This window comes from Anopheles ziemanni, chromosome 2 (genome assembly GCF_943734765.1).
Source record: "Anopheles ziemanni chromosome 2, idAnoZiCoDA_A2_x.2, whole genome shotgun sequence".
Classification (NCBI taxonomy): Eukaryota; Metazoa; Arthropoda; class Insecta; order Diptera; family Culicidae; genus Anopheles; species Anopheles ziemanni.
This window is the reverse complement of record NC_080705.1, coordinates 16,413,490-16,440,340: the sequence shown is the minus strand read 5'-3', so window position 1 is coordinate 16,440,340 and position 26,851 is coordinate 16,413,490. Positions and strand designations below refer to the sequence as shown.

At 43.9% G+C, this 26,851-nt stretch overlaps 1 protein-coding gene across 1 annotated transcript; it reads right to left on the bottom strand.

Annotated features, from left to right (window-relative positions):
- Positions 1 to 1,881: 1,881 nt before the first annotated feature.
- LOC131290407 (protein Star) lies at positions 1,882 to 22,492 on the bottom strand. Its single transcript, XM_058319565.1, has 5 exons — positions 22,476 to 22,492; positions 12,234 to 12,634; positions 3,489 to 3,922; positions 3,197 to 3,370; positions 1,882 to 2,726 (listed from the first exon to the last, which is right to left on the bottom strand). Exons 1-5 carry the CDS (start codon positions 22,490 to 22,492, stop codon positions 2,013 to 2,015), a joined length of 1,740 nt encoding a protein of 579 aa, XP_058175548.1. The 3' UTR covers positions 1,882 to 2,012.
- Between the last annotated feature and the right edge of the window lie 4,359 nt (positions 22,493 to 26,851).

Below are 26,851 nucleotides of genomic sequence, written 5' to 3'. Positions count from 1 at the left end.
AGGCTATTTTCTCCACAGCAAGGATAACCTTGAAAGAAATAAGAATGCTTGTTAGTTCATTTAGTTCTTTCAAAGGCCATTAACCTACAGAATGGCTAAAACTACAACACGTAATTAACTGCCCGAGGAAGACTTTATGTCTTGAGCCATTGAAACAACATCGTTTAAAATAAATCGTTCGTCTTTATTACATGTTCACGATAAGCAGGGCACGCTTTCAAGGAGTGTGACGACCTGCAATACATGTGACATCGCGATTGGATGCACTTATCTGTTACTTCCGTTCTCATTTCTAATTCATACTTAGGTAGTTAGGAAGTCTGGCTACGAGAAAACACACCCATCTGGCTAGAGAGACAATCGAGATTCGCAACGTGTGCAACGAATGTATAAAACTACATTACTTCACCATCATCCGGTACGTTGCATTCTTAGTTCGAGACTGCTTTACTTCAAGTAATCTGTGTGATTTGTTTCGCAATATCAATGCCTCAAACTACTCGCTGCTAACAACTAAGACTCCTGATACCACCAAAATCTTCTATATTTTGTTTCGTGAGCAAAGAGCACAAATAGGAATCATTTAGGACTGATATGGTAGAGTTCGCTAGTTGAGCTTTCCAAAAAAAACCCCATCAACCCTTGTAGGCAAATCCGAATTTGTTCGGGCAAAAATACAAAACAGTATCGAGATACTGCCACGAATGTTTTACTCTAACGCGCCAACAGTGTAAAGAGAGAGGCATACCATTTGCATATATATGTAAGAGAGAGCAATTAACAATATTATATAATGGTTGAATTATTCTGTGTTATTTTTCTAATAACTTCTATAAATCGACCTTAGCAGTTTGCTTTAAATATGTAATGTTTCTGTAAATATGCCCTAAACGAGTGCATAGTGTAATATATTTTAGATAAAAATGAATCGTCCGTTCGCCTCGAATTTCCTTCTTTCGATATTACTCAGTTCAGATAGTTTAACGTAGTTCGTTCCAAAAATATTTAAACCTCGCGCCACAGAAAATAACCAATGGTAAATGTAAAAAAAACGAGTTGCTATATCTATATCTTTCCCCCCAACGGCACCCAAGTTTTAGGAGTTTGGCAGTATTCTAAATATGCGTAAGATCTACTTATAAGAGTCTTGTTTATTTATCTACGCTTGTGTTGATCTACAGATCTAAGAGCTGTGTGTTGTTGTTTTTCTTTTCTCTTTTCTCTCTCTTCTCTCTATCTCTCTTTCTCCCTCTCTCTTTCTCTTTATGCCATCACTCCTTTTTCACAATTTGATACCGTTCACTCTTTAGTACCTAAGCAAAAGTAATACTCTCTTATTGAATAATGTAAAGTAAAAGGAAAACTAATATTCAATTAATTTTTATCACCCTTTCACAATGCCATTTTTAGACAAATTTACGAGCAGAAGGCTATCGACCAATTCCATAGACCCTATGGTGAAAAACATTGAATTGTGGAGACAACATAATAAAGGAAACCACAAAAAATCCCTCGTGGATGGTACCAGTAAGAGTTGATATACTAAATGCATGCCATCGAAAACTAAAATCTCCATGCGACTTTGCCTTTTGGTACCCTCTCCTTGCAAAAATTCTACGATATGGTTCAGTAATTCTACGCCATCACAAAGCCTAAGGTACCCGCTTCGGTATGCATTTTTAGCGCTCACTTTTTATCTAATGCTCTGATACCCTTCTTCGAATGGAACTGATTTCACCTTCGCATGGATGTTTGAAATTACGTAAACAAGATAAAATGAAAATTTAAAAAATCTTAAGCAATAAAATGAGTTCGTCCGTAAGGAAAAAGAAAAAAAAAGGTATACTTCTGTGTGGTACATTGCAGACGAAGGCTCGTCTCGACCCTTGCCGATCAATTGGGCAGATATGGGACGTTTGTAGTAAGTAAACGTTATAAGTGGAATGATGAACTGGTAGCTTTCAGTTGATAAAATGCGTATCGAGAGAAAACCGTCCCCTTTGGACGCGAGTTCACTTCAGGGAGGTAACACTTGGCGGTGGCGAACCAGCTGCCCGAACCGTTCCATCTTCTCCCTCACCACCACCGAGCGGCTGCTCTTGCTCATCATCCTGATCCTGCCGTTGCTCATCGCTATCTTCCGCGGCGAACTCGGACGAACTCAAACCAAACTCCGATTCGATGCCTTCGAAGGACTGTGCAACATTTGCAACATTCGCAATCGATGGTTGAGAGGTGCTGGAAGAGGTTGGCGTCGTGGTAGTGGTAGACGGAGCAGCGGCTGTCACGGACACCGGTACCTTTACACCACCGATGGAAGTAGCTCCACCATTGGCGGCCGATTCCTGCCCCTTCCGGATGTCCATCGAGGTATCGGCCTTCTCGCCGGAGCTAATGGCATTGCTGTGGGCAAGGATGGTTGGCTGCAGCGGTGGTAGCAAGGGTCCCAAGAAGGGTGAATTTGGCTGCTGTAATTGCTCCTGTTGTTGCTGTTGCTGCTGCAGTTGTTGACGTTGCTTGGATGCCGAAAGCACGGACAGATGCTGATAGATAAAGTTACGATCGAAACTGCGCACGAGTTTGTACGATCGGCTCATCAGGAAGCGGCCAATGCTCAGCACGTAGTCGTCGACATCGATTATCTGCTCGTCCTCCTCGTAGTAGTGCACCAGATGGATCGAAATTACCTTGATATGAACTCGATCGAAGGGTATTGTTTGGAGGATCTAAAATGGAAAAGTGAACGATACCACAATTAGTTTTGTATATAAAAATCTACATTTATTTATTTATTTAACAATTGCATTGCAATTGAAATTGCAATCAACTAGATTTGTATTTGAAAATATTCTTTGAAGATTTTTATTGATTCTAATTATGAGTTAAATAATGTTTCAACTTTTTTATTGTTATACAATCGATTTCTAACGATGTTTACGTATGATTGTTTTAGTTATCCGAAAGTAGATGATGGCGCTACCTTTCAACTCGCTCTACATGACATAACTTTGGGAAGAACCTTGAATATAACAGATTTTAGTTAACAAAAAACTAAGTTTTAACAGATTTTATTTTTCTTTCTTTGGCCGAAGCCGTTAGGATGCCACAGCGAGTTTTATAACTCTTGCCAATGATAAAATATTCCACAGGCGTTTCACGCGCTCAAACAGAGGCCATTCTAATTGTGCTTACTGACCTGCAGTTCCTGTCCGTGGCAGCCAAGACTGAGCAGATCGATCGAGGTTCGATTGACGGCCAGCATGAGCGTGTACACCGGAAAACACTTGACCCGCGGATGGAACCATTCCGTTTCCTCGTCCAGCACACTATTGATCTGCACCTCGCTGTCGTCATCGTGGTGTAGCGTTACCTGCGCACGGTCGGGAGAAGCGGAGAAGAACAGTAAGAAGGCGGAAAAACGACACCGATTGCACCGGGGCAAGTGGAAAAAGCGGCACATTTCCACTGCTTTCCCCCACCAAAATTACCTCCTTCGGGTAGGTGTTCGGCGAAAGGCACGCATGAATGACCTGCACGTTCGAGCGGAAGGCATTCTGCTTGCGCAGCGAGAAGTACTTGCGCGGGTCCGGTTCCACCAGGTAACCGCCCCAGTTCATCGTCTCCGCGAGCCACGGTGCGGTCATCATCGCATCGCTGTTGCCAGTCAGCGACTGGAAGAACGTCCCGAAGCGCTTCCGCCCGAGCAGGTCCGAAATGAGGTGCGCCATCTCCGGGGCCAGCTCGTGCCGGTTGGTGAAGTTCAACTGCTCGCCCGGCCCGTCCGCGTTACGGATGAACGTCATCGGGTACTTCTTCATGTGGATATCCCGGACGTACTTGATGAGGGCCGGATTGTCCTGCGGCACGCCCATCAGGTCGTAGTCGCGCGACATGTTCAACCGGAACTGCTGGTGGCGGATTTCTGCAATGCGATAAGAGAAACGATCGATTAGCGAAACTTGAACATTGCCGATAATAGTATGACATACACATATTGAGCAACAGTTTGTGTAATGAATACTTTTTTTAATACTTTAACTATTCAACAGGCAAAACCACAACGAAACGCCCAGTCGAGTAGGATTTACAGTTGTTTCCCATGCTTCTACCGGATTCGAATACAAATATGATAAAACCACAAGACCACATCCTAAAACGCCGTTGGCAACTGCTTAACCCAAGTAGCTTTTCTGTGCATCAAAAGTAGCGACAAAACAATGTGGTTAAGCCACAACAAACGAACCAGGACAAATCCCTGTAACACCCGAAAAAAAAAAAAAAAATGGGGAAGCCAACAAACTACACCCGGAGTTCGCCTCTTCGCCCGGTGCTAAGATTAAGCATTAAATTTACCCCTATGCGACGAATCCAGTAAAACTATTCATCGGATTTGGTTTCAAGTTTGCGTCAACTGCACGGTATCAGGTGTAGGATGAACGGATTCCACCGTCGCCGGTGCGGAAAGGTTAAATTCTGTCAAATAATCCAAGCCCACCGTCGACGAGCCTGCGGTCGCAAAAGGACTGAAACCACACGGACTCAACCAACAAGTGCTTCTGAAGAAGCTCGAGTAGCGGAGCATCAAGTAACCAAAAATTGGACCAACCGAAAACATAATCAAACGCCAAAAAAGTCCCTCGGTAAACAGAGTTGAACTGAATAGGAAACCTTATGTGGTAAAACAATGTAAAAAATGTACGGAATTCAGAAGAATGTTAAAGCCGATTTATATAATAGCAAATCTTTAATGAATATCAACACTGGAATTGTACAAAAAAAAACCAAATACCATGGCAACGTGAAATACATCAGTGCAACTGATGTTGAAGTGGTCATAAGTACAACTCGATATTTACTTAAAAACTACAAGCTTAGATGATTCCTGTGTTACTTTGACGACTTTTAGTTTTTATCTTTTGGAAGTCGGTGCAACCACGTGTGGTTGTAAGATGATGGAAAAATTACATTTAAATTACAGACTTTATTAGTAAAACTAAGAAAAGGTTTCAAACGAGCCTTGTTCTTTTTTATTTGATTTTTTTTAGATAAACCCAACATGCATCCCTCATTATTTGCAATTAAAACTCCAGAAGCAGCCTAGACGAGCCCTTCTTTCTAATGCTAGCCGTAGAATTTGCACAGAAAGATCATGTACCGGCACGAGTGTAGGAACTCAGAAGAAAAGTTAAGTCAAGTGAATTCCTTCGGGTGAGTCAGCGAAAAGGTGTTTCATTAGCCTCCACGCGCAAACTACAATAATGCCACCTCGTGCTCACCACCCTCATCCCTTCATCCGCATCAGGAAGGGTGAGAGGATGTGATTGTTTAATGATAGTGCTTGCTTCTGCAACCCGAGACGTCGGCCGAGACGTCGGCGGGCATGACTGTACGATACAGGCCTACCAGAAGCAGCATCTCCGGCTCGTATCGAATCGTATCGAAAGCACAATCGAACGGAGGAGCACGCGCGCAAGTTGATTAACAACCGTTCGCAAGACGGAGGCACGTGCTGCACCTCGATGTTGGGACGGACCCATCCGAGGAAAATCCGAAACGCGTGCGTAAATAATGTCTTGTTGCTTGCTCGAAGCCCGTCCTATACACTCGCGCCTCACCTTCTTTCCATGCGATTAGCCACGCGAAAGAGTGCGCGCCATCGACCCGCTTCCAAAACCAAGCCTCCCAACCAACCAGCCTTACACCATTACGAATTATCCCTGGCAGACCCGACCCAAACGGGTTGTGATTTGTTCTGGCCCGGGTCAACAATTCTAGCGATGGGCCAGCGTCCGAGATCATTGCAGGGAGCACCGATCGATCGAACGAAAGCTGAACACGTGGTGATCGTGCCGAACTCTTGGCCCATCTCGCTAAGCGTAGCGTATATTTTGATGCTTCTGAATTTCGTACCAGTTTGTGCGACCCGTACGCCGTACGCAAACGAAAACCAACCAGATATAATGGGGCCCGATTACTGTGAAATTAAATGCATCAATCTGAGCAATTTGCTTCACCCTTTAACCAGCGCGGACCACCACCATCAACTTCTTCCAACGGAACGGTCTCCAAGTGGGTTTCCCCAAGCCCGAAGGGGGAACGTTTAGTTGTAAATTGATTTTCATCTCAACTTCTTCGATTTTCTTTCCCTTCAAATTTAAATTGAAGATTGCAGGGTGCTCCCGCCTTTTCTGGAACCGTGGAAACCTGCCAAAACGATGAAGTTTGGATCTTTTAGAAACGCGTATTGAGTTCGACAAAATATTCTCCAAAAAGCACTTATGTAAAGCGTGATGGAAAAACGGTACCTGATGTTTATAAAGTGTTAGTGCGCAATTTATTACCCTAATACTGAAACAATTTAAACTTCCCTTTTAGCGTCACAAAAACTACAGTCTATTTGGCAGTGCTTGAAGTAGATGCAGTAAATTATTGGGTGCCATAACCCGTCCTGGAAACGATGAAACCAATTGCAAAATTCAGCAACCAAGAACGGCTGACTGGATAAATGGATATACCGGTAACACCGACACCGGAAGTGATTGTTTATACGAATACACAAAAATGCGCTCCACTCCCGGCTCGACGAACGTCATCCTCAGCCTAAACCGAGGGTGGCCGAAGAACATTGCAGTAAAAAATGCCGCCCAAGGTGAAGCGAAATTAGAAACTAGGGAGCTCCGGCGACCCCTTTTCCACCTCAAACTTCTAAATTCCCGACTCATGCTCGGGAATGGTGTCTTTTTGTACCAGTGTGTATGTTGTTTTTACCATCGTTCCCCAAATCCTAAAAAATACGATGGAATGGAAACTCGGTACATAACTTCCTTTAGCACCAACTTTTGCACCTCTAATTTCCGGTGGAGAAATATGTGAGTTTAAACCGGGGTTATTTACGATCGGACGTCCAGTGAAGAGTCAATAGAAATCGGCCAACGGTTTTCATTGGAACTTATTATAATTTTTAGTAAAACATTGGTAAAGTAAAAGTATTCTTAAATACACCGACAAATTAAATATTGATAGTTGAACATGATTCATTGCTATAATGGAACGTGCTAAGGCTGTTATCATCTTCCAATTAGCATAACAATCCAAAAACTTCACCAACGCGACCGGAACGGTGCTTCGATGATCACAAGGTTCTGTTCTTGCCAAACAAATAAATGAGTAAGCATAAAGCAACAACTCTTCGTAACCGGACTCGCCCCCAAAAACGACTAAAATTCTTCATCATTTGCATCACCAATCATTCGCTAGGTCGATGATCAGCCGCATGACTATTATTAGGAGGTTCGAGCGAGTGAAGCCCACGAATTTGTAAGCGAGATGGTGATGGATGAAGTTTGCGGTATCTTTTTTAACCTTTTCCAATTTTAAAGAAACCTACAGAGATAGGCGAAAGCTATGTTTATTAGCCTATTAAATTAGATATGACGAAAATTGAGAAATATTCACATTAAATAGTTGTACCATCTTTTCCTACCTTTATCCGCAGTTTTTATTACTTTCCATTCAAAAAACAACCACACTGGTCCATCGTTTCCAGCACTCTCCGGGGACAGCTTATCCGACAACTTCCAATTTGCGAACCCATTTAGATGCCGATAGCGACGCGGTCCGACTGCGGAACGAACGGTTTCGTTAATTGATTAGAAAGGCGCCAAACACAGCTAGCGCTGGCGATCGTCCTCAAAAACCTCCGGCACCATCATCAACGGGTGATCATCGCTTAAGTGGTTAAGCGTCAGCTGTTGGTCAACATCCTTTCGGCTTTCGGTATGCCTTCTGCCGGCTACTGGAACATTCTTCCACCTTCTAGACCTTCTAGTCCCCTCCTTCGCTACTCCACCGATCTACCCCGTTGTTTAGGTCGGTCCATGGGGAAGAACCTTCAGAAACCTCGGTCTTTTTCTTTCCTCACTTTGTATTGGACGGCTATGTTCGTGTCGAAACCACATAATTTCGCACCAACATATGATTGCAGCTGTGCAGTGGTAAAAAGCCACGTTGTGTGCTGTTCTTCCAACACTCCCCAACACAGCGTTCGCCTTCCACGTCCCGCGAAATAGGACTAACTTTAAATTTTTCAAAAGGAGAAAAAAAACAAGGGCACAAAAAAAGGACTCCAGACGGTCTTATCGATCCTGGCAGCCCTTTTTTGGGGCCAGTAGCACGATGATTACAATAATTTTCCTACCGAAAGCGCATTCGGCTGCCGAACAGCTGCGGGCATTGTTAATGCGAGCAAAATTGGGCTCATTTTCAACCGTATTATTTAAAAGATTTGTATATCGGCTTGCTTTTCAAATCTTTTCTCTCGAAAAGGGAAAAGTAAGACATAAAACATAAGCATATGGCCTGTTGATAGCCATCCATTTCGGGTTGAGTTACAATTTGCTAACGTAATTTCAGTTAGATAATTAAAGTGAACTAACTCGTCCATTCGTATCAACCTTTCAAAGGGACAACAACAGATTCTTCCTTTATCTGGAAAAGAAAAAATGGCCATTGGAAAAGGAAAAATGGTTGAGTTAAAAACAAATCTACGGATATAAATCAACTGTAGAAAATTGTATTAAAGAGAGGTATAATTCAGTATGTTTTTGAATTCCTCCCACCGGCCTCGTAGGGTAATAATAAATCATCGATTCTGTTTGCTCCATAATTTGCCTTTGACCTATTTCAGTCGTTAGATTATCGTTAAGGGCAGACCATGTTATCGATTATGCTGCTGAAAGAGCGAGAGGGATAATCATGAAACTCGACGTGTTTTTGTTACAGATGTTTGTGAAGCTGTTTTTATAACGGCTACAAAAATCATTGTTTTGGTGAAAAACTTTCTTTTCAAAGAGGCTTCAACAATTCCAAAAAGATAACAATTTTACCGTGACTGCTTCGAAAAAGCACCACCATTAACGAGACGTTCATCCCACCTTAGCTTTTCTCCTAAACAACCGCCACTTGGTGATTCACGAAAAGGCTCCGCAAACAACAGCTTATCTTAAGTGGGTCACTTCGGTCGGGATGCCACATTTTGGGATGCTAGATGCTGCCGCGAAGCAGCTCGGCGACACCTGAAAAACCCGATAAGAAAGCTTCCAACGGTCTTACACAATGGGAAGCATCGCTCACCAGAGGGAGGCCGTTCCGAGCATTCGAGCATAAAATAAAAAAGATTTTGATTTTCGTTTTCCCTTATCGACCCTGCGCTGCTGATGCGGCGCGAGGCGTTAGAAAATCTTCCGGACAGGCCCGGGGGTGAGGGAAACCCGAACACTTGGAACGAGGCGAACCAATTTGCCCTCCCCGATGTCGTCGACCTTCGGCCGGAAATCGATATTGTCTCTTCGATCGTTTTCCCCCGGAACCCGAACCCGGGAGACCGGCAAATCCAGAAGACTCCTTCACTGGAGCAGGATTTATCGTGCAGCAGCGTTTCGAACAATTCGAACTACCTTTAAATGCCGCATCGTGCCGGGTGAACTTGATGGTGTTGGCGGCTTCTTCCGTAGGTTTTATTCCCTTGTCAGTCCAGAAAGCCGCACCGCACCATATCTGGAAGGGCATAGATTGTTAAAATATGGAAATTACCGGCCCCGACGACGATGGGGACGTGCGCCAAGACGCCAAGCAGGTAAAGCATACCGACAGGAAAATGGGTCCGTTTCGTTTATCGCACCGGCCACCGGTCAATGTCGTCGCCGTCGTTGGTATAATTATCGGCTCGAGCGAAAGAGCCCCCTCCTTTCTCGAAGGTAACATTTTGGGACTTGTGTCGAACATTACGCCAGAGACAAGCATTTCCTACTATAATCTGGATTGTCGTTGAGAAAAATTGAGTAAAGGAGGTTGGATTTAAAACAAATTATCAAAACATCGACTGCACCCCGAAAGACTGATTTGAAATCAATTTAACAAAAAACTACCTACATTCCAACGTCTGAATGAAATGCAAAATTTGTCAAAAATGCAATCGAAACAACGAAAAAAAAAAAGCAAAACTGGACGGCCTTCAGCGTGGCGCGTAACCATTCTTTCGTTTTTGCTAAATCTTTTAATCCACAAATTAATGGCGTAGGGGAAAACCCCGAAGCCATGTGTAGGAAAACGAGTTTTGAGAATGAATAAAAAAGAAAAAATAACCGTTGACCGGAAGTTGAGTGGCCTTCTTTTGGTCGTGGGCCGCCCTTACCTTCCCTTTCCACCCCCCCAGCGGCATCCACTTCCTCCGCCCCAAGCCAACATAAAACCGGTGACGAACATAAAACCCAGCATCGAAAATCGGGCCGACGAATGAAAACATTTTCATCGGGAGGGAGGGCCGGGGAAAAAAAGGCCAAACAAGCATACGCACATTCCGTACGGCGGGAGAGCGGGAGAGACGGAGGGGTCAGGGTGGTCAGTGTGTGGAGCCCACCCTTTTCCCAGTGCACGATCCCTTCCCCCAGTTAGAGTACGATCACTCTTGGGGTGCGTTTTCATTTCTGAATTCGGCGACGAATTTTTCTACGTTGGCCGTTGGTTGGACGAAAAAGAAAAATAAATTTTAAAAAGCCACCGCACCGTCGATGAATGAGCCCGACGAGAGCCCGGTGGGTGACCACCGTTTATCTCTTCCTGCGTCGATAGAAAATTTTGCCCGCCACGATCGGTCGCGTTGAGTTGGAGATCGACCGAGCCGAGACGGACGAGAGACAGCGGACGAACGGGGGGATATGCTTAACGTCTTTTACGCAACGAGATCGTGCGTTTCCTGGCCGTTACGAGAGGTCCCCAAACACGGCGGGGAAAAAGAGAACAGAGTCTTTTAGCTTCGTTTCTGCCCTGGTGGTTCATCGGGGCTTTTATGTTTCTTTTACTTTATGGGCAAATGGCGCGATTTCTAAAGCAGCACTACACTCCACACAACATAACACAGCCGGCCAAAAGGGTCCGGACACAACACAAATCCGAAACGCGTGAGGGACATGGGAGGCGCTCATTTCCTTTTCGGTAAACAAATTATATTCCAAACCACCGGCGGTTTGCCTCCCCGACGGTTATAACCTCCATGGATGTTTTTTTTTTTTTGGTAAACCTAATTTCAGCGTGAGCATAAGGTTAGGTCCACTTTGGGATTTAATTAAACTCACAGTAATCGGAAACACGTTATCGCGGCTCATCGACAGACGACACGAAGAAGCTGTGCTTTCCTAGCGATGAACTTAGCTGTGGCTTAGCCGAGGTAAACCAAATCAACTCGATCGAGATATGAAAATAGTAACAAAACCGAGAACGGAAAATAAAATCGCAATAAAACCCCGATACTCCACAGATATGCTTCGGAAACTGCGCTTCGGATTCAGCGATAACGCACCGTCAAGAGAGGCGGCGCTCCCGCATATCGTCCCCAGAAGATCTCGAGTTTTTGGGAATTAATGCCGGAAATTTAATTATTCCAATTGGAGCCCCGAACGAGGAAGGAACCCTTCCGAGGCTAGTCCTTCTAAATTTTCGTCCATAAAAAGAGAAAATCTTGTGCGAACTGATCGAATGTTAGCGTGCTCGGTGCGTGCCACGCACCTAAATTTCACAACCTTTTTGAAACCATTCCCTTCAGGAGCCTTCGAGTCACACATTCCCATGGAGGGCTATAAAAATAACTAAAATCACCACATAATTAGGAGTACTAAATAAATCGTAAAGGAAATAAAAAATCTAACCTAGGGCGAGAAGCGAGTTGGTCTCCACATGAATGGGATTTTTGATATCCAATACAAGTGTTTATTGTTTATTATTTATTTACGTTAAAATGTTGACTCAAGTGTCGAACGGACTTTCTAATTGAATCTTAACGTGATTAACGTCTCATGGAAAAGAGTTCACGGTCGACTATTCAATAATCTTGTTCATTTCATTAAAGGTCGCAAAATCAACTCCAAGAAAATTAGTTAATACTCATGCAGGTTTAAAATTTAATCCTGGCTATTTTTAATAAAAATATTCCTGATGATTGTAGGCAAAATTGAATATGCAATTGTTACTCGAAACATTCACAGAATGCACTCATTTACATGCAGAGCATTTCATCCACCGCAGCACGACTTTAAATCGCTCATCGTTCGGCGGAAGTGTTAGGCCTTATTTGTACCGAATGACTCGATCGATTAAGGAACGCCCGGTTTGTTTGATTGCCCCCGGATTTGGACGACGCTCGTGTGAGTGTGTGCCACCCAAAACCAAACCAAACTCACCAGTCGTGTCCATGTAGATGATCAGTATGCTCAGCACGGTCGCGAACGATATGATGCAGAGCGTCACCGGAAGCAGCTGCCGGAACGGTGACGGCCCGAGGGGCGAGCTTTTCGACGGCAGCTTCGACGCCCCGGTCAGGCTGGCCGGGTTCGAGCCGGTCATCGTGCAGAACTGATGCAAATGAGGTAGGAGATGGGCCGAGTATTGTTGCCGCTGCTGCTGCTGGTGTTGTTGCTGGTTGTGGTGCTTCGGCTGGCCAACACCATCAGGGCTAGTGGTACCGATTCCGCCGATCAGGATCGTTCCGGCAATGTTTGGAATTTGGTTCTGCTGTTGCTGCTGTTGCTCCTCGGGAGTCATTTTTTTCTTCTTCTCCTGGACTTTCGTCCTTACTCCATAACTGAAACGATGTAGAAAAAAAAAACAAATTAAGGATGAGTTGTATGTGACATATTATGAAAATGTCTAAAACTGAAGATAACAAAGGATAAGATTCATATAACTTATGCTCTGTACATAAAATTAGAAAGATGTTACAATTTTACTCGTTTGGAACAAACATTCCTTGCCCTATCTCTCCGTAACCGTTACATTTTGATTCAGATTTTTTCTATTCTATTTCCGTTATATCCATTTTTCTATACTCTCCTTTTTAAGCCCTTTAGTTCATGGAATCGATTTTTTATCCTCCCCAACCTTGCAACATTTTTCAAATTCACAAGCACCTTGCTTGTACTCGTCTTACTGCAGCGCACCTAGCCGCGACGACACCAGCACGTAACGCATTCCCTGCACTCGAGCCCCGGAAGAAATCGAACGACCTGAATGGAACCCTTTCGTAACGGGTGATCGAATATCAAAGTCGCATTGAGTTACGGTTCGTGGGACATACACTTTTGTGGGACACATTACATGGGCGTTTTCCGTCTTGTTTTTCCCTGAGATGGAAGGAAAAAGTACCAAAATGCCTTGTAGGAGTTTGGGGAATCGTGTAGCAAAACGCGTCGGAAGGAAAGCGGCGAATTTTCTTGCCGAACGAGACATGGTTGCCTTACCTTGGGGTGCGTCATTTGGCACCACCAATTCCTTTCCCTTCCTCATCCCTGCCCATGAGATTTCTTCCCGCCAATGGCACAAGAACCTTGTCGATTGTTACTGAGATGTAAAAGAGTTAAAAAAAGAGATTTTATTTTTCTTTGTTAACTTCGACGCAACCCTTCCGTAGTTGTTGGCTTCGGAATCGGGTTCACATTTCATGGCAAAACGTAAAAAAAAGGAAGACCCCATTTCACACAGGACACAAAAAAAACCGGAGGGAGAATGCTTTGTTGTAAGACAGAGCACATGTAGGCGCCCACATGCAGAGAAGATACACCATGTCGTCCAACACAGGGAGCGGTTTTTTATGGGTTTTCCATGTCGAACAACGTCGGATGTCGTTTCTAAGGTTTTTCTGTCAGTTCAAGGAATATCTTCAACCTTAAATTCGACGTTAAAAATGTGTCTGCAAATTCTTCATCCCTTAATTGTTAGAACATTCATCTCGATAAGGTTGGTTGAATGGTAAGGCACGCACTTAAAAACCTTAACATGGATGGAGATGAGCACGCATTTGCTACCGGTTTGATCATGTATTACACTTTTTTTGCATTTATGCCTTTTCCAGAGTTCAACATGAAAACTGAATGATGCGGGCGCAGTGTCGCATGGAAGAGGCTCAATAAAAATTATGACGAAAAAACTCTATTGTGTAATCACGTGCAGATGGCACGAAGTAGAGTAGGAGCACATAAACCTCATCTGCCGGGGAGAAGATTTAGTTCTGTTTGCATACTCGCCACCTTCTGGATAATGAAAGATTCCCCAGAACCCGTACCGGGATACCGATCGCTGGATCGGTACCGTGGTGGAAAAGCGCTAAGCACTTTCGGAACAAAGGGCTGCTCGCCGGCTTCTTTCGTTTATTTTTTGCCCTCTCGCATTATGTCACGGTGTCTTTGTGTTGTGGCACTTTCCCGTTCTTTTTCATTTCAGAACCAGCCGATGATCGCTGGCTGACAACTGACGGCTGAGCACAGGACATCTCCATCGCTCTTGCCGACCTGGACGCACAGAGCATATTTATGAGCTCACCGGGGTCATTCAACCGGAATTATGACCCTTTGTTGCGGGATCTATGCACGAGCTTGTGTGTGTGTGTGTGCAGTGCAAATGGGGCCACTCTTTGTGCAATAGTTTGCCGCGAGGGAAAACCAAAACTAACCCGAACGAAATAATCACGGTCTCCTCCGACGGGGACCGTGCCAAATCAAACACAAAACCGTACGATCGAATGAAGTAAGCAAGTAATCATATTTGCATACACTCTTCTCAGAACCCCACCCTCCCCCCCCAACCTTGACTTCTTGTGGAAGGGAGGCCCGATTCGTTTCTCGAAGTTGTGTTGATCAACACAGTTTATCTGCAATTATTTGCCTCGATTTGTTGTTGGTGATTTCATCCCACAGATGTTATTCCAAAGAATTTGTACTGACGTAATTTGTTGTTGCCATCATGTTTGAGATGTTGAATACAAATACGAAAACATTAAACAACGGAACAAAGGAATAAGCATAAGGAAAATATTTTCGGATTTAACAAAAAAAAAAGAAAGGGATTATTAATGGGATGAACAGATTCAGTTATACAATGAAAAAAGGTTATGTCATGTTGGATTTTAATAAAAATCTTAGAACTACTGAACTGTTGTTTTACTTTAAGCTTAAGTTAGTAACACCAGAATTCGGAGAAACATTGCTATGAGATTCTATTTGCTAAAAAGCTCACGTAAAATCGATAAAAATAATCAGTTTTTCGTTGTTTTCTAATATTCAGTAAGATTTTTGATTTAAAAATATGCTAAACAACTCATACTTCTCGTTTGAACGATTAGTGTACTCATCCACACGTGTTCGTACGACAATCAAAATGGATTAGGCTTTCCCATCCCAACATTCTCCGACATCGGACGCTGCAGTTTGTCCTTTTCTTCCTTCGTCTACCAGCTGTGGGTGCCGCTCGCTAGGGTACCGAACGAAAACGAGCGATGGAAGGATACGGACAGCCTCAGAGGAAAAAAAACAAGCCACCACCCAAAAAGGATCCGTTCGTTTCCAGTGGCCTCTGAGGCGGCATACGCGATGCTTCATTCTTCGATCCTGCTGGCTTCCTTTTGCTGGAGGTCCTACGCAGTGAACCAGACAAAAAGCCAGATGGAACTAAGGTGAACTGTGCGCAGGAGGAACGTTGAGAAGGACACCATCCGTGCGGTGTCGCGCGTGGAGAAGAAACAGGATGAAAGTGCACCGAAGCAAACGGATGGACGAGAAGATGAGATAAACGAGATGAAAACGAAAAATCAAACGACATCCACACACCGACGGGCTTCAAAACTCAGGCACCAGCGGGTTCTAAACTGTCCGCTGAGCTGGCGATAATGTGTTGAGTTTGGAAGCAGAATCGTGAGAAGAAAAAAAGTCGGAAAAAAGAAGTCATGAAGCCATATTTTCATGCGTGAAGCATTCGACCAACTGTCGATCGCAAACAGATGACTGCGTGGCAACGGAATGATTTTCTCAGGACGAACATCTTTAGCGTTTCCACGTATGGCAGGTTTGAGTCGTTTTTTTTAAATAATTTATCACTTGTAATAGTATTATTTTTATCGTCGTAGGTAATCGGTCTTTTATGATAAAAGTAACACAGAATTAAACCTATACTATACTTATTATTTCAATAAATAATCAACGAGATAAAATATACCCAACCACCAAGAACTTGAACAAAGGTGCAGAAAGTCGATAGAAAGGTCGCAAATTTATCGGTCGCGATAGAAAGGTCGCTTTTACAAATAATTTTAACTTCATAAGATTTGTATTTGCCATGTGCTAGAGCATGCTGGCAACATCGAAAACCATCTACAGGATGCCACAAAACAGATGCACTAGGAATGTCAAAAACATGTGGACAACAACCGATAGCAAAGTCTTCACAGCAGGATGTTGCAGTCGATTCTTGCATGGGAAGCACGGAGAATGAGAAACCTTGATGGAGTTCGAAGTTTTGCCTCTTTGCTGCGTTGTTAGCCGTTCGACACGCAGTTAGTTGTCATCAACATTTTGTCTTTGCCAGAACCTTGGTTTTAGGGGCTAGCCGTGTTTTAGATGAAGAGAAAAAACGGACCTCACCTTCCTATTACACTCTGCAAAATGTACGAATTTCAATTCTTTTGCGTGCCAAATATTTTCCCACAAAACACATAACACGGGTAGAGGAAAAACACAAATGAGTGGGATCCAGCGGGGGAGACTTAAAAACAGCACCCTCGGGCGGAAGAAAGTTTCGATTGCTCGAAGCGAGAGCCAGAACATCGAGTTAAGTCACGGGGTCGGGGGGCACCAGCAAAGGTCACAACTCCCAGCAAGTGCGGGAGCATGGGAAACCGGATACTCGAACTCTAGAAGGTTGAAGTTCAAGAAGGCGGAGAAAATCCGCAACGGCTTTCCGAGCCGGGGTGCTTCGAAACAATATGTATGTATTTCAAAGTTCTGCAGCACAGAAAGGAGAGCTCCGGCGTGCGTTGGAAAATGCAACAAAGAATATCATCATGTCTTACAGCTCGAGGAAGTAACCAAACCGTTTAGCGGTTTGTAATGCAAAATGCAATAATTATTAAGGAAACATGAAGAGCAAACTCGATGTTAATTTTGAACCCACATTGTGTAAAACCTTCACGAAATCTTTAGTTGCATGTCATGTGCATCACCACCACCGTCCGAAAAATTCCCACAGTAAAGTTTAACAAATTGCATTGCTTAAAAACAAGCCAACAGGAACAAACCAATTATCGTTTTATATCGAGAACGCGGAGAAAATGCCCGCCCGACCCGCTCGTTCGTCCTTTGCCGATAATAATTAGCATAAATTTTACCCCGACCCTGGAAGGATAGGTACAATTTCCCAGCAAAGCTCTCTCTCTTTCTCTCTGCCCACCAGGCTAACGGGTCGCTGTTATTTTCGCACGATATTTCTTCATCATGGCAGCGACAACGCCGATGATGTTGATGATGATGATGATCGTGATGGTGATGCGGTGTACGCACGAAATGGACGTTAAGTATCGGTAAATATCGCTCGCTCTCCACCGGGGAGGACTCCTCCGCCGACACCGAGGATGTTTACCGGTTGCACCGTTATAAATTATCCACGCCTTCGGGAGCTGCCATCGGGTTTCCGAATCAAACCGAACCTTGATTGAGGAAAGTGTCCAACAAAAGGCGTACCAAGCGTAAAGGACGCGCGGAGGAAGGGCGGAGAGTGACGCCGCGAGTTCCAACTACCCCCAAAGAAGGGCTGATGGTGCACTTCCGGTACCGAGACGTGCAGCAACGTTAAAAAAGAAATGGAGAAGAAAGAATGTGATTGCACATGCACCTGGCGTCACTCGGAGGGGCGGGGATTGAGTGCAGTCTTGATTACTGCAACGGGCTGCGTTTGGATCGCCAACAGAGAGGCACCCAACCTGTCTACCTTCGGTTGTTCCTAATGTCTGACGACAAAATATATGGATCGGCGTGTGATAAATTGAACCCATCCTTATCTCACGAGCCTAAAAAGACAATGTCCTTAAGCTTGGTATATTTTCTGTGTCGCGTCTGTTTTGAACGAATCCGTTCCCATTCCCACAAGCCGGACATCGGCACAATTTTTGCCTAAGGTCACACGAAGCATTACGCAAAAGCTACACTGGTCGTACACTCTTGGCGGCATGCAGCCACTTAATCGAGACATGAAGAAAGGTGTCCGGTAGACGGTCTTCCTTCCTCAACACTGTCCCCCCCACCGAAGTCTAGCCGGACCGGGGAAAATGATTTTCTCCAGCTTGTCGTTCCCGACGTTCAAGAACGCCGTAGACGGTTATCTCCTCCGCCTCCCCTCGAGGACCCAACGCCACAAGCCACAGGCCTGGAATAGAGGTGTGGCAGTTGAGCTGTATGAATCTCTTACGGATGACGGTAATTATAAAGCTTTCCAGCGTGTTTCCTTTTTCCACTGTGAGCATTGCCGAAGGCTTTTTTTCTTCCCCCTGATGAACATCCAGACCGGACCGGACTTTCAATTGACATGCAACACTCACCCGGGTGACGACGTCCATCCGTTCATCCTCCGGAGAAGAGGATAAAACCGGATCCCCCGATCGTCGGGTATCCGGAGCCCACCGGGGTACCATTTTCTACAATATGTTCTAGCTGCTGTAAGAAACACACACTCCATATATTTCGAAGTGGTCTAAGTATTCAACGAATTGACATCAGAAAAACTAATGTAATAGCAAGCATTATTAATCTGTTTTTCTGTAAGTTTAATTAAAAAACGTCGTAGCTTGTCAGACTTTTCCAATTCAAAGAAAAACCTCCATTTTTTATAATTCTATGTGGAAAGCTCAAAATTTTGAGTGACAAACTTTTGGAAAAATAATGATGAATAGGATGAATTTATATACAGCGTAGAGGTTATCAATATAAATGATGGTAACATTGTGGTTCGGAAAACATTTCATATTAACTATTCAAATGTTAGACATTGGTATGATTCGTTAGTAATTTGCCAAAATTTTTGAAAGAGTTACACAATTCCTCCACAGTTCAGAATAAAATGTTCTAACGTCTAATCCCTAGTTCGATTGAAAACAATTTTTATTAATAATCAAAGAGATAAATTAAGCACCAAGCCCTTCACAAACAATAAAACTTATTCGTAGATCGTCGAATTCGTCGTGGGTGTTTTCAAACATCATCATCAGAGCAGCTCTTCAAATCAGTGTAATTCATTTCCCCCCCAACTTTGGTACGAAAGCTTTCAACGGAAGAAACGAATGATCAACAGCAAACCTTCACATTTGTGTTGTGCCACTAACGTGAACCGGAAGTTTCCAGTGCGATCGCAAGCCGCAGCTGTAGATCTGCCATAACAGACCGGATGACCCTTTACTTCACCTATGGTGGGGTATTGTAACTAGACCAGTGTAACTAGACATATCGCTCCAACGAGTAAGTAACGTTGAAGAGAGATCCATCAGCTCCGGGCGATGATTAATGATAAAAAGAACAGGTACGGGCTTGGAAACGAAAATCCTGTTTTTGCACCCCCTTCGGGGAAGTACTACGTGGCCATGCCGTAAGAAAAATAACCTCCCCTTCCTGCTTATTAATCTAATATCTGGCTGCCGCGAAACGCTTCTCGGTTACGGTGCCATTTCCCGTCAACGATCGATACAACAAATTATAACGTTACAATTTCCTTTACGCTTACACCGTCTTGCGCCCAGAAGAAAAACTGAACAAATAAACAACATCGGAAGGGGGGGGGAGGTTAAAAAAAAGGGAAGAAAGGGCTCTGACCGCCACACCACACGCCAGCTACAAACCTTCGAACGCTCGGATCGTCATTTGCTGAAGATCGTTACATTCCCGGGTGTTCTCCAGCCCCGTTGCCTCTCGGATCTTCTCGGAACCACACACGGCATATGCCTCCGTCGCCAAACAATGTGTTGACCAGCACAGCGGGAAAGGGATGGGAAGGGTCGCGCCCTGTGTATCGCGACCGGGAGGAGGAAGGTTTGCGTGCGTGCGTGTGTGTGTGTGTGTGTGTATTCTTCTTTCTTTTGTTGCTTCCTTCCACTTTCCACACGATCATCAACGCATCATCCGGACGACCGGAAAGAAGTTCTTCCGGAAAAATTGCTTGCGTTGTTGATACAACCCTCCTCCTACCGCACGCTGCCTAATTAACGACATACTGCTCTGGTCTCGCATCTTTTCGAGGGCACTTCCGATCTTGACACGCACCCCCGCACCCGCCTTACCCGTCCCGATCCCCCTACACCTCTTGAGCAGCATCTTTTCAGCCTGTTGCCTCTCTGTATGATCTTTTCTCATTGAATTGGTTTCCTTCCTTCCGGTACTTCCGGTTCGTCCGGCTTTTTTTTTCTCTTAAGCTTCTCCTTCTACCTTCATCCCTGCCCACTCCGCTTTCCTCGCTACGCCCAACTCTGAAGACTCCGGTTTGATTTATTCAGTCATTTCGTTCCTCACTCGTTAACGATTAGGGGGGAAAACAGAAAACACACATACACAGCGTTACGGCGTGTCCATTCTTTACGGTTCTTCAATCCCCCGATCGTCTTTGGAATCTTCCTCGCTTCCCGGCGACCTTCCTACGACCATTCTACTTCCGGTGTCGTGCGTTCAGCGTCAACCGGGAAGCGGCAATTTTGCTTCCGGTATTCGCTTTTTCCCTCGGCGAGGGACGAGAAAATTGTTCCGGTTTGGCGCAAGAGTTTTTACAACTCAATTTTACCCACCTTTTTCCTTTGTTTGTGTAAAACAAACGTTGAAGGGTTGGTGTTCTTGTATGTTTTATTTGAGGTAAATTATTTCAATCGAATGATTTCAGTCACATTCCATTGGTCCATTTTTTTTTTTGACTGAATGTACCCTTTCCGGGAAATGAAACAGGTATTAAGGTTTTTTTTAAGTCACCAAGGCCGCCCCAACTTGTTGTTTCGCACAGGAAATAAAATAATCGCCCAGTCACATAATAAATTAGCAGGCACAACGTTCGGGACGACGGGCAGACACCAATTAAATTCTACAAACCAAGGTTCAAGCGCGGGAGATATACCAATCGAACGTCTTTTAAATATCGATTTCGTTTGCTGGCAGAATCTTCGAGTTTGAATCGGAAAAGAAATGATGATTATAGTGATGATGAAACAACACAAACAAACAAAAGCAGCTAAACGGGGGAGAGGGGAAAAAAAAGATGTAACTGCCAAGCACAACGATCGGCGTGGGGTGAAAATGGGAAGATCTATACGTACGGCCACGAATTTCCATCGCTTGTTCATTAATTATGAATCTTTCGAACACGAGAAACACGCTGGCCGCAAACGGAAGCAATAGATTTCCATCGTCATCAATCGGCATCGGTTGGTGGGGCAGGAAAAGGCATGTTTGAAATAAATTAGACCAACATTTCCCTCCTAAACGCGCCAGACCGTTCCCCACAGGCCGCACAAAACCAACCCATTGATCGATGGTCCGATTGGATTTCCGATCGAGAAGATCCAACCGAATGGCCGGGTGCATGCCGAGGAAAAATCCTTCCACCAACGACAATGCCAACGACAGGTGTGGTTTTTCTTCGGTCGATCGTACACGATAGCGATTGAAAAGAGGGTTTGAAAATGGTGGGGGCCCTTTTTCCCAGCCCTTTTCCACTCACACACGATTCTTTCGTTTATCTTTCCAATAAATCACAATAGACCATTTTCTTCCTGCTCCACGGAAGTTGGCTGCCGACAAAAAAAAACAAGGTGGGTTTCAAAACATTCCCGCCATCGCGCACTCAAAAGGGAGAATTTGTTGATGGAAGCGAACAACGTGTTTACGTGTACTATTCTAAACAGTGGTTCCCCGACAAACGGTTTCGACACGTATCGGGGCGGCTTATGATGTAACTTGGGAGGAGGAAAATATTAGGAAAGTATCACGCACTGTAAAATCTTCCGCTGAGTGATACCATCCGTTGTGTAAATAGTAATAATAAAACCCTTTGCGGTTTGAAAATGTTGTTTTGTCGGACACAATGATGCATGTTTTGATTGTATGTTTTTCCTCGATGCTATTAAAGTTGGCATAAACATAAACCCCGAGTTGATTTTATTCTGCCAAAGCGATGAAAAGGGATGCGAAAAAACTTTTTATTTTCGTATTGTTAGAAACAATATCATGATCGATCATTTTTATTTGTAATTCTGATCATAACGCAGAATGACCAATGTTACTCTCACTTGCATTGACATCATTTAATTTTGTTGCATTTGAACGCACATCTAAAATTTGAACTAAAATAATAAATCATAGTATATTTTCATGATAGAAAGTCTTTGTTTTCTGCAAGATCTCAGACTTTTTTAGTTGTTGGCGGTTAGTTGAATTATCAAGGAGAGAGATGACTTTCGGGCTATTTCGATGTCCACTATAAATGAAAATAAGCAAGGTGATTGATTGAGACATGACTTTCCCACGCATTCGGTCTTATTTGGTTATGGGCCCGCTCTCTTCACAGTTCCCCCTGCCCCCCTCACTCATTATATAAACCTTATTGTAATAGCATTGAATAAAATAAATAAAACTCACGAGCTAAAGATGGTCATCTCGCTGCTTGTTTAACGCAGCTCTGGCTGCGCCCTAGCCACGTCCTAATCCCAAAACCCTGTTGCTTTCCAGCAACTCACTCGAGATACTTGCAGCCGGTCGGCAGCCGTTTAATGATTTACGGGGTTGTCTTTTTTTTTTCTTCCTAAATGACACCACACTTTACGACCACTTTCTTGTTTCTTTCGATTTTATTGGCTTTTGGGGGCCAACTGTTGACTTCCAGCGACCGACTCTCTGGTTGTGAGTTATGATAATAACTGCTGCTGCTGCTGCTGCTGCTGCTCGTTGTTGGCTGGCGCAATTGTTGCTGCACTGCGTTGTTGTGTGGGAACGAGAAAAGATAAATTTCCGTCCTTGGCACCACTGTCAACTGTGTCCGCCGACCGCCGACTGTGCGTGTGTGCATGTGTAAGTGGCCACTTCGCGCGCCGAGGATCGCGATGCAGCTGCACACACTCCCACCACAATCGGGTTCGCTGCACTGGCGGTGCAATAATGACACACAGCGGAAAGGTGGTTTTAAAGGAACGCACTGACAACACTCCCGCTGCGACCGCGGTTCCCTCCCGCAAGCACACATACACACGCACAACCAGCGGTGGCAAGGGAAATCGGCGCGCCGATCTGCCGCTGAAAATCACGATCAAGTGAATTTTCAACTTTAAGAACCAAATTTAGGGACAGACAGTTTTTCACCACTCCGCTTTGAGTATGACATCGTAAAAAAGGAAAACGTACGCAACAACGGAAAAGATAGAGGAAATTGAGTTAACTTTAATCAATTTATTTCACACCCTTTCGATACCTCTGTTGAATGGAAACAGCTGGGTAAGCAATATTGAATGTAGGAACGTGAGAATGAAAGTAGATGCGACTATCAAAATGCTTCGGTTAATATATTTATGTATTTAATGAAGGCATAACTTCTTAGCGTGAGAAAATAAAACAAATGAGCGAAAAAACTACTCCACAATATATTGCGACGTTCCCGGTTGTTGGCTTTTAAAAATGGTTACATTTTGCGATAGATAGTTAGAGAAAAGAGGAAAGAAGGAGTGGCAATATATTGCAAACTCGTCGACCGCCATTGATAACTCGTTTGTGATGTTCGCAAACTAACTAACTAACAACGCGACACCAACAATGCCATCAACACTTGCACAATTCGTCACCAACAACGTGCTGACGTAACGGCGGCGCTGGGGCTTGTTTTCTGCCTTGGCCGCCAGCCGACTTGCACTTGCCAATGGGATTTCTCCGCACCGTCACTTCGGAACTAAACAGGGATGATTATAAAAGCCCTTTTGCTTCGTCCTCAAAACCGCGCGGGATCAATCGCACAGGTACCCGAGAAGCTACCCATCGTTGGACACGTGGGTGGCTGGGTCGATCGGTTCTACGAGCTTCGAGAAAACAGGGAAAACCCTCACGAACCAGGCAAACACTCGGTGGTCAGGCAGCTATAACACCGATATTCCACTGGAGTAGAAAGAATGGAGCAACGGCACAACCGGTCCGGACCGTGGTTCGAAAGCGACTGAAACCAACGGTAGGGCGCACGGCCGTTCGACGCCTTCGACGACGACGACGACGACGACGACCGTGGACCGGGATGTTCTGAGAACCGGTTCGAGTGCGCGTGCTGCAAACGCCGAGGATGCCGGATCGGATCCGATCGGGACAACCGCGCTTTGGAGTAAAGCTGAGCGCAAAGATCGTGCCGCTGGCGGTAGCGCGGGTGGCGTCGGCGCCCGCAATTGCTAACAAACGCTGCGGCGGCAAGATGATCGCTGAAGGGCTTTTGCCATGCGAAGTGGCATATGGCGCACACACACTGGAAGTCGGACAAAAAGTGTCGAGTAAAATAAAGTTAAAAAAAAAACCGGTCCCTTCTGTCAGCTGGAACTTCATATGATCATTTTGCTTATCGCACCAAGATGTAAAACAAGACGCTAGACATAACATAACTTAAAACAAGAGCAATTTAAACACAGTAAAAAGTGATTTTTAATTGTTATAATTTAATAGATACATATAGAGAGTACATAGTACAATAGATATAGAATAGAGAGTACATAAAACGCTCTTAACAGCCTAGAACATACCATAAACTATACAATTTATAAAGACAATTACGATGACCAACAGAGAAGCTAATTTTCTTCCGCTTTAAGTGTACAATTACTATTACAAAAAAAAATAGTTATGGACAAACAACTCAAAATGGTTTTAATATTAAACAAATTAAAATTAAAAAAAATCAAGTAGTCATAAACAAGTAGTTTACACTTTGGTACGATACTAACAAACGTGTACTTAAACAACATCTTAGTAAGGATGTTAGTTAAGATGAGAACCGCAGGATAGCAATATCCAGTTTTGGTTATGACCATTTTAGGTTAAAAAACAATTAGCAAAAACTTGTTCTTCTTTCTATATATTTTTTGCGAACTTTTGCACATATGATTGAAAAAGTGCTTTTGATAGAAAGAAGTTATCACTTACATTCACTTCAAAAATAAGTACAGAAAAAAATTAACCGAAGTCAAACATTAACATTTGTTTTATCATAATTGATCATCATCATCCAACATGAGTTGATTGGTTAAGACAACTTATGTTAGTTTCAATGAACTGATGATTTGTTCATCCTTACATGCTTAAGCATCCATCGGTATTTTAATATTTTTTATATTCGTATTTTAACATTTTAAATCCATTGTGACTCCATGTTTAAGAGTTTACATTAAGCCAGTTCAAATAGTTATCTTCAAAATATAGGACGTTACCATCGGAGGTTGCTCACCTCTGCATCATGCATTAGGACCGCTCGGCGATCTTGACCGGCTATTTAAGGAAAAAGGGAGAAAATGATCAAACAACACGCTGAAGTAGGAAGAGACTACCCTGTTCGTCTCCGTCTAGCTCAAGACGTTCTACGTTCTTGAAACGAGAAATGGATGCTGTGCAAGGCACGGTGTGCATCTCGATCTTTTATGACCCGACGGATTTGTTCTACCGTCTTTTCCACCTGCGCACACATACCACACCACCATCTCGCCGTGCTCAAGGGGTACACACCGGCGATCGTATGGAATATACCACCACCTGGTGAATCCATTTATGCTCGCATCATGGTCATGGAAGCGACGCTGAGAATATGTTTAGCACCATGACCCCGCACGTTTGCTACGCGGCCATTCGGGTACACGGGAATCCATTACTCACCTGAGTCTCCGCTTTCGAATGCGCTGGCTTTACGTTTTGCTTTTGCTCCGGGGAAGTACTGGTGCAAGATGACGAATCCGCTAGGAAGATCCGCGGGCTACAGGCTCAACACTCGACTGATGCACCTTTCAATTCCCGACACCGATTTCTTTTGTTGCAAACTTGAGCATCGCCGCATTCACGATGCTATTGAACTTTTTTACGACTGCTCTTCATTTGATACACCAGCAATTTCACTTGTACAAAGGCACACTTGGGATAGTATGGAATGCACTATTTTTTCTTAACTTTATTGACCATATAGCGTTTAGCAATGTTAGCACCTAAATTCGACACGAAACTCCCGGAAAGTGTATTGGACCAGTGTTTTGAGCGATTGATTGTCTGCGAATCATTCACAAGATCGCAAAACAACAAATGCCCTACAGCAGGCCAATGAAGCCTTTCGAAGAATAATACGTACTGTAGCTTATCGGCAGCAGGTAACTAAAATATTCTATTAACACGGTGTTTATAGAGCATTGCAATCGAACTAAAAATTGTCCAAAACTACTGCAGCACTAGATGTGAAAATGGGAAAATACAAGAGGGGGAAAAGTTGCTACAAAAATCTAACGCGTCCGTGGAAAGTAGTGTTGGCAGAATCGTGATTCGGAAGACCCAAATACTCGATCCGTTGACGGATTCTAAAGATTTGTTCCCATTTGGCGGATTGGAATCAGATTTGAATTGTTCCGAGGTCGATTTGATTTTATTCAGCTTACTTTCGATATACGATAGGAGTCGACCATGCATCGCTGAACGTGAATAACAGAAAATAAGGGGAAATCAAAGGATTATTGTTAATACAGAAATACGATAAAACAAACAAGCACAAACAGTTTTGGATTTATCAAAATCAAGATTAAGAGACATACAAGCTGTGGCAATGCAGTATTGCTTCGTTCCAGTAACCGTGATCCGATCTTTTCTCGTGAACCTAGGTGCATATACCTCGGCAGCCGATGTGGATTCTGTTGCGTGTTGACAATTTAAAACATAAACAATCGATCTTGTGATCTTGCGGTTTCAAGTGCATCAGTAAATAGCTTTACGTTTGAGATTTTTCAATTCGTTCAGCGTTAAAA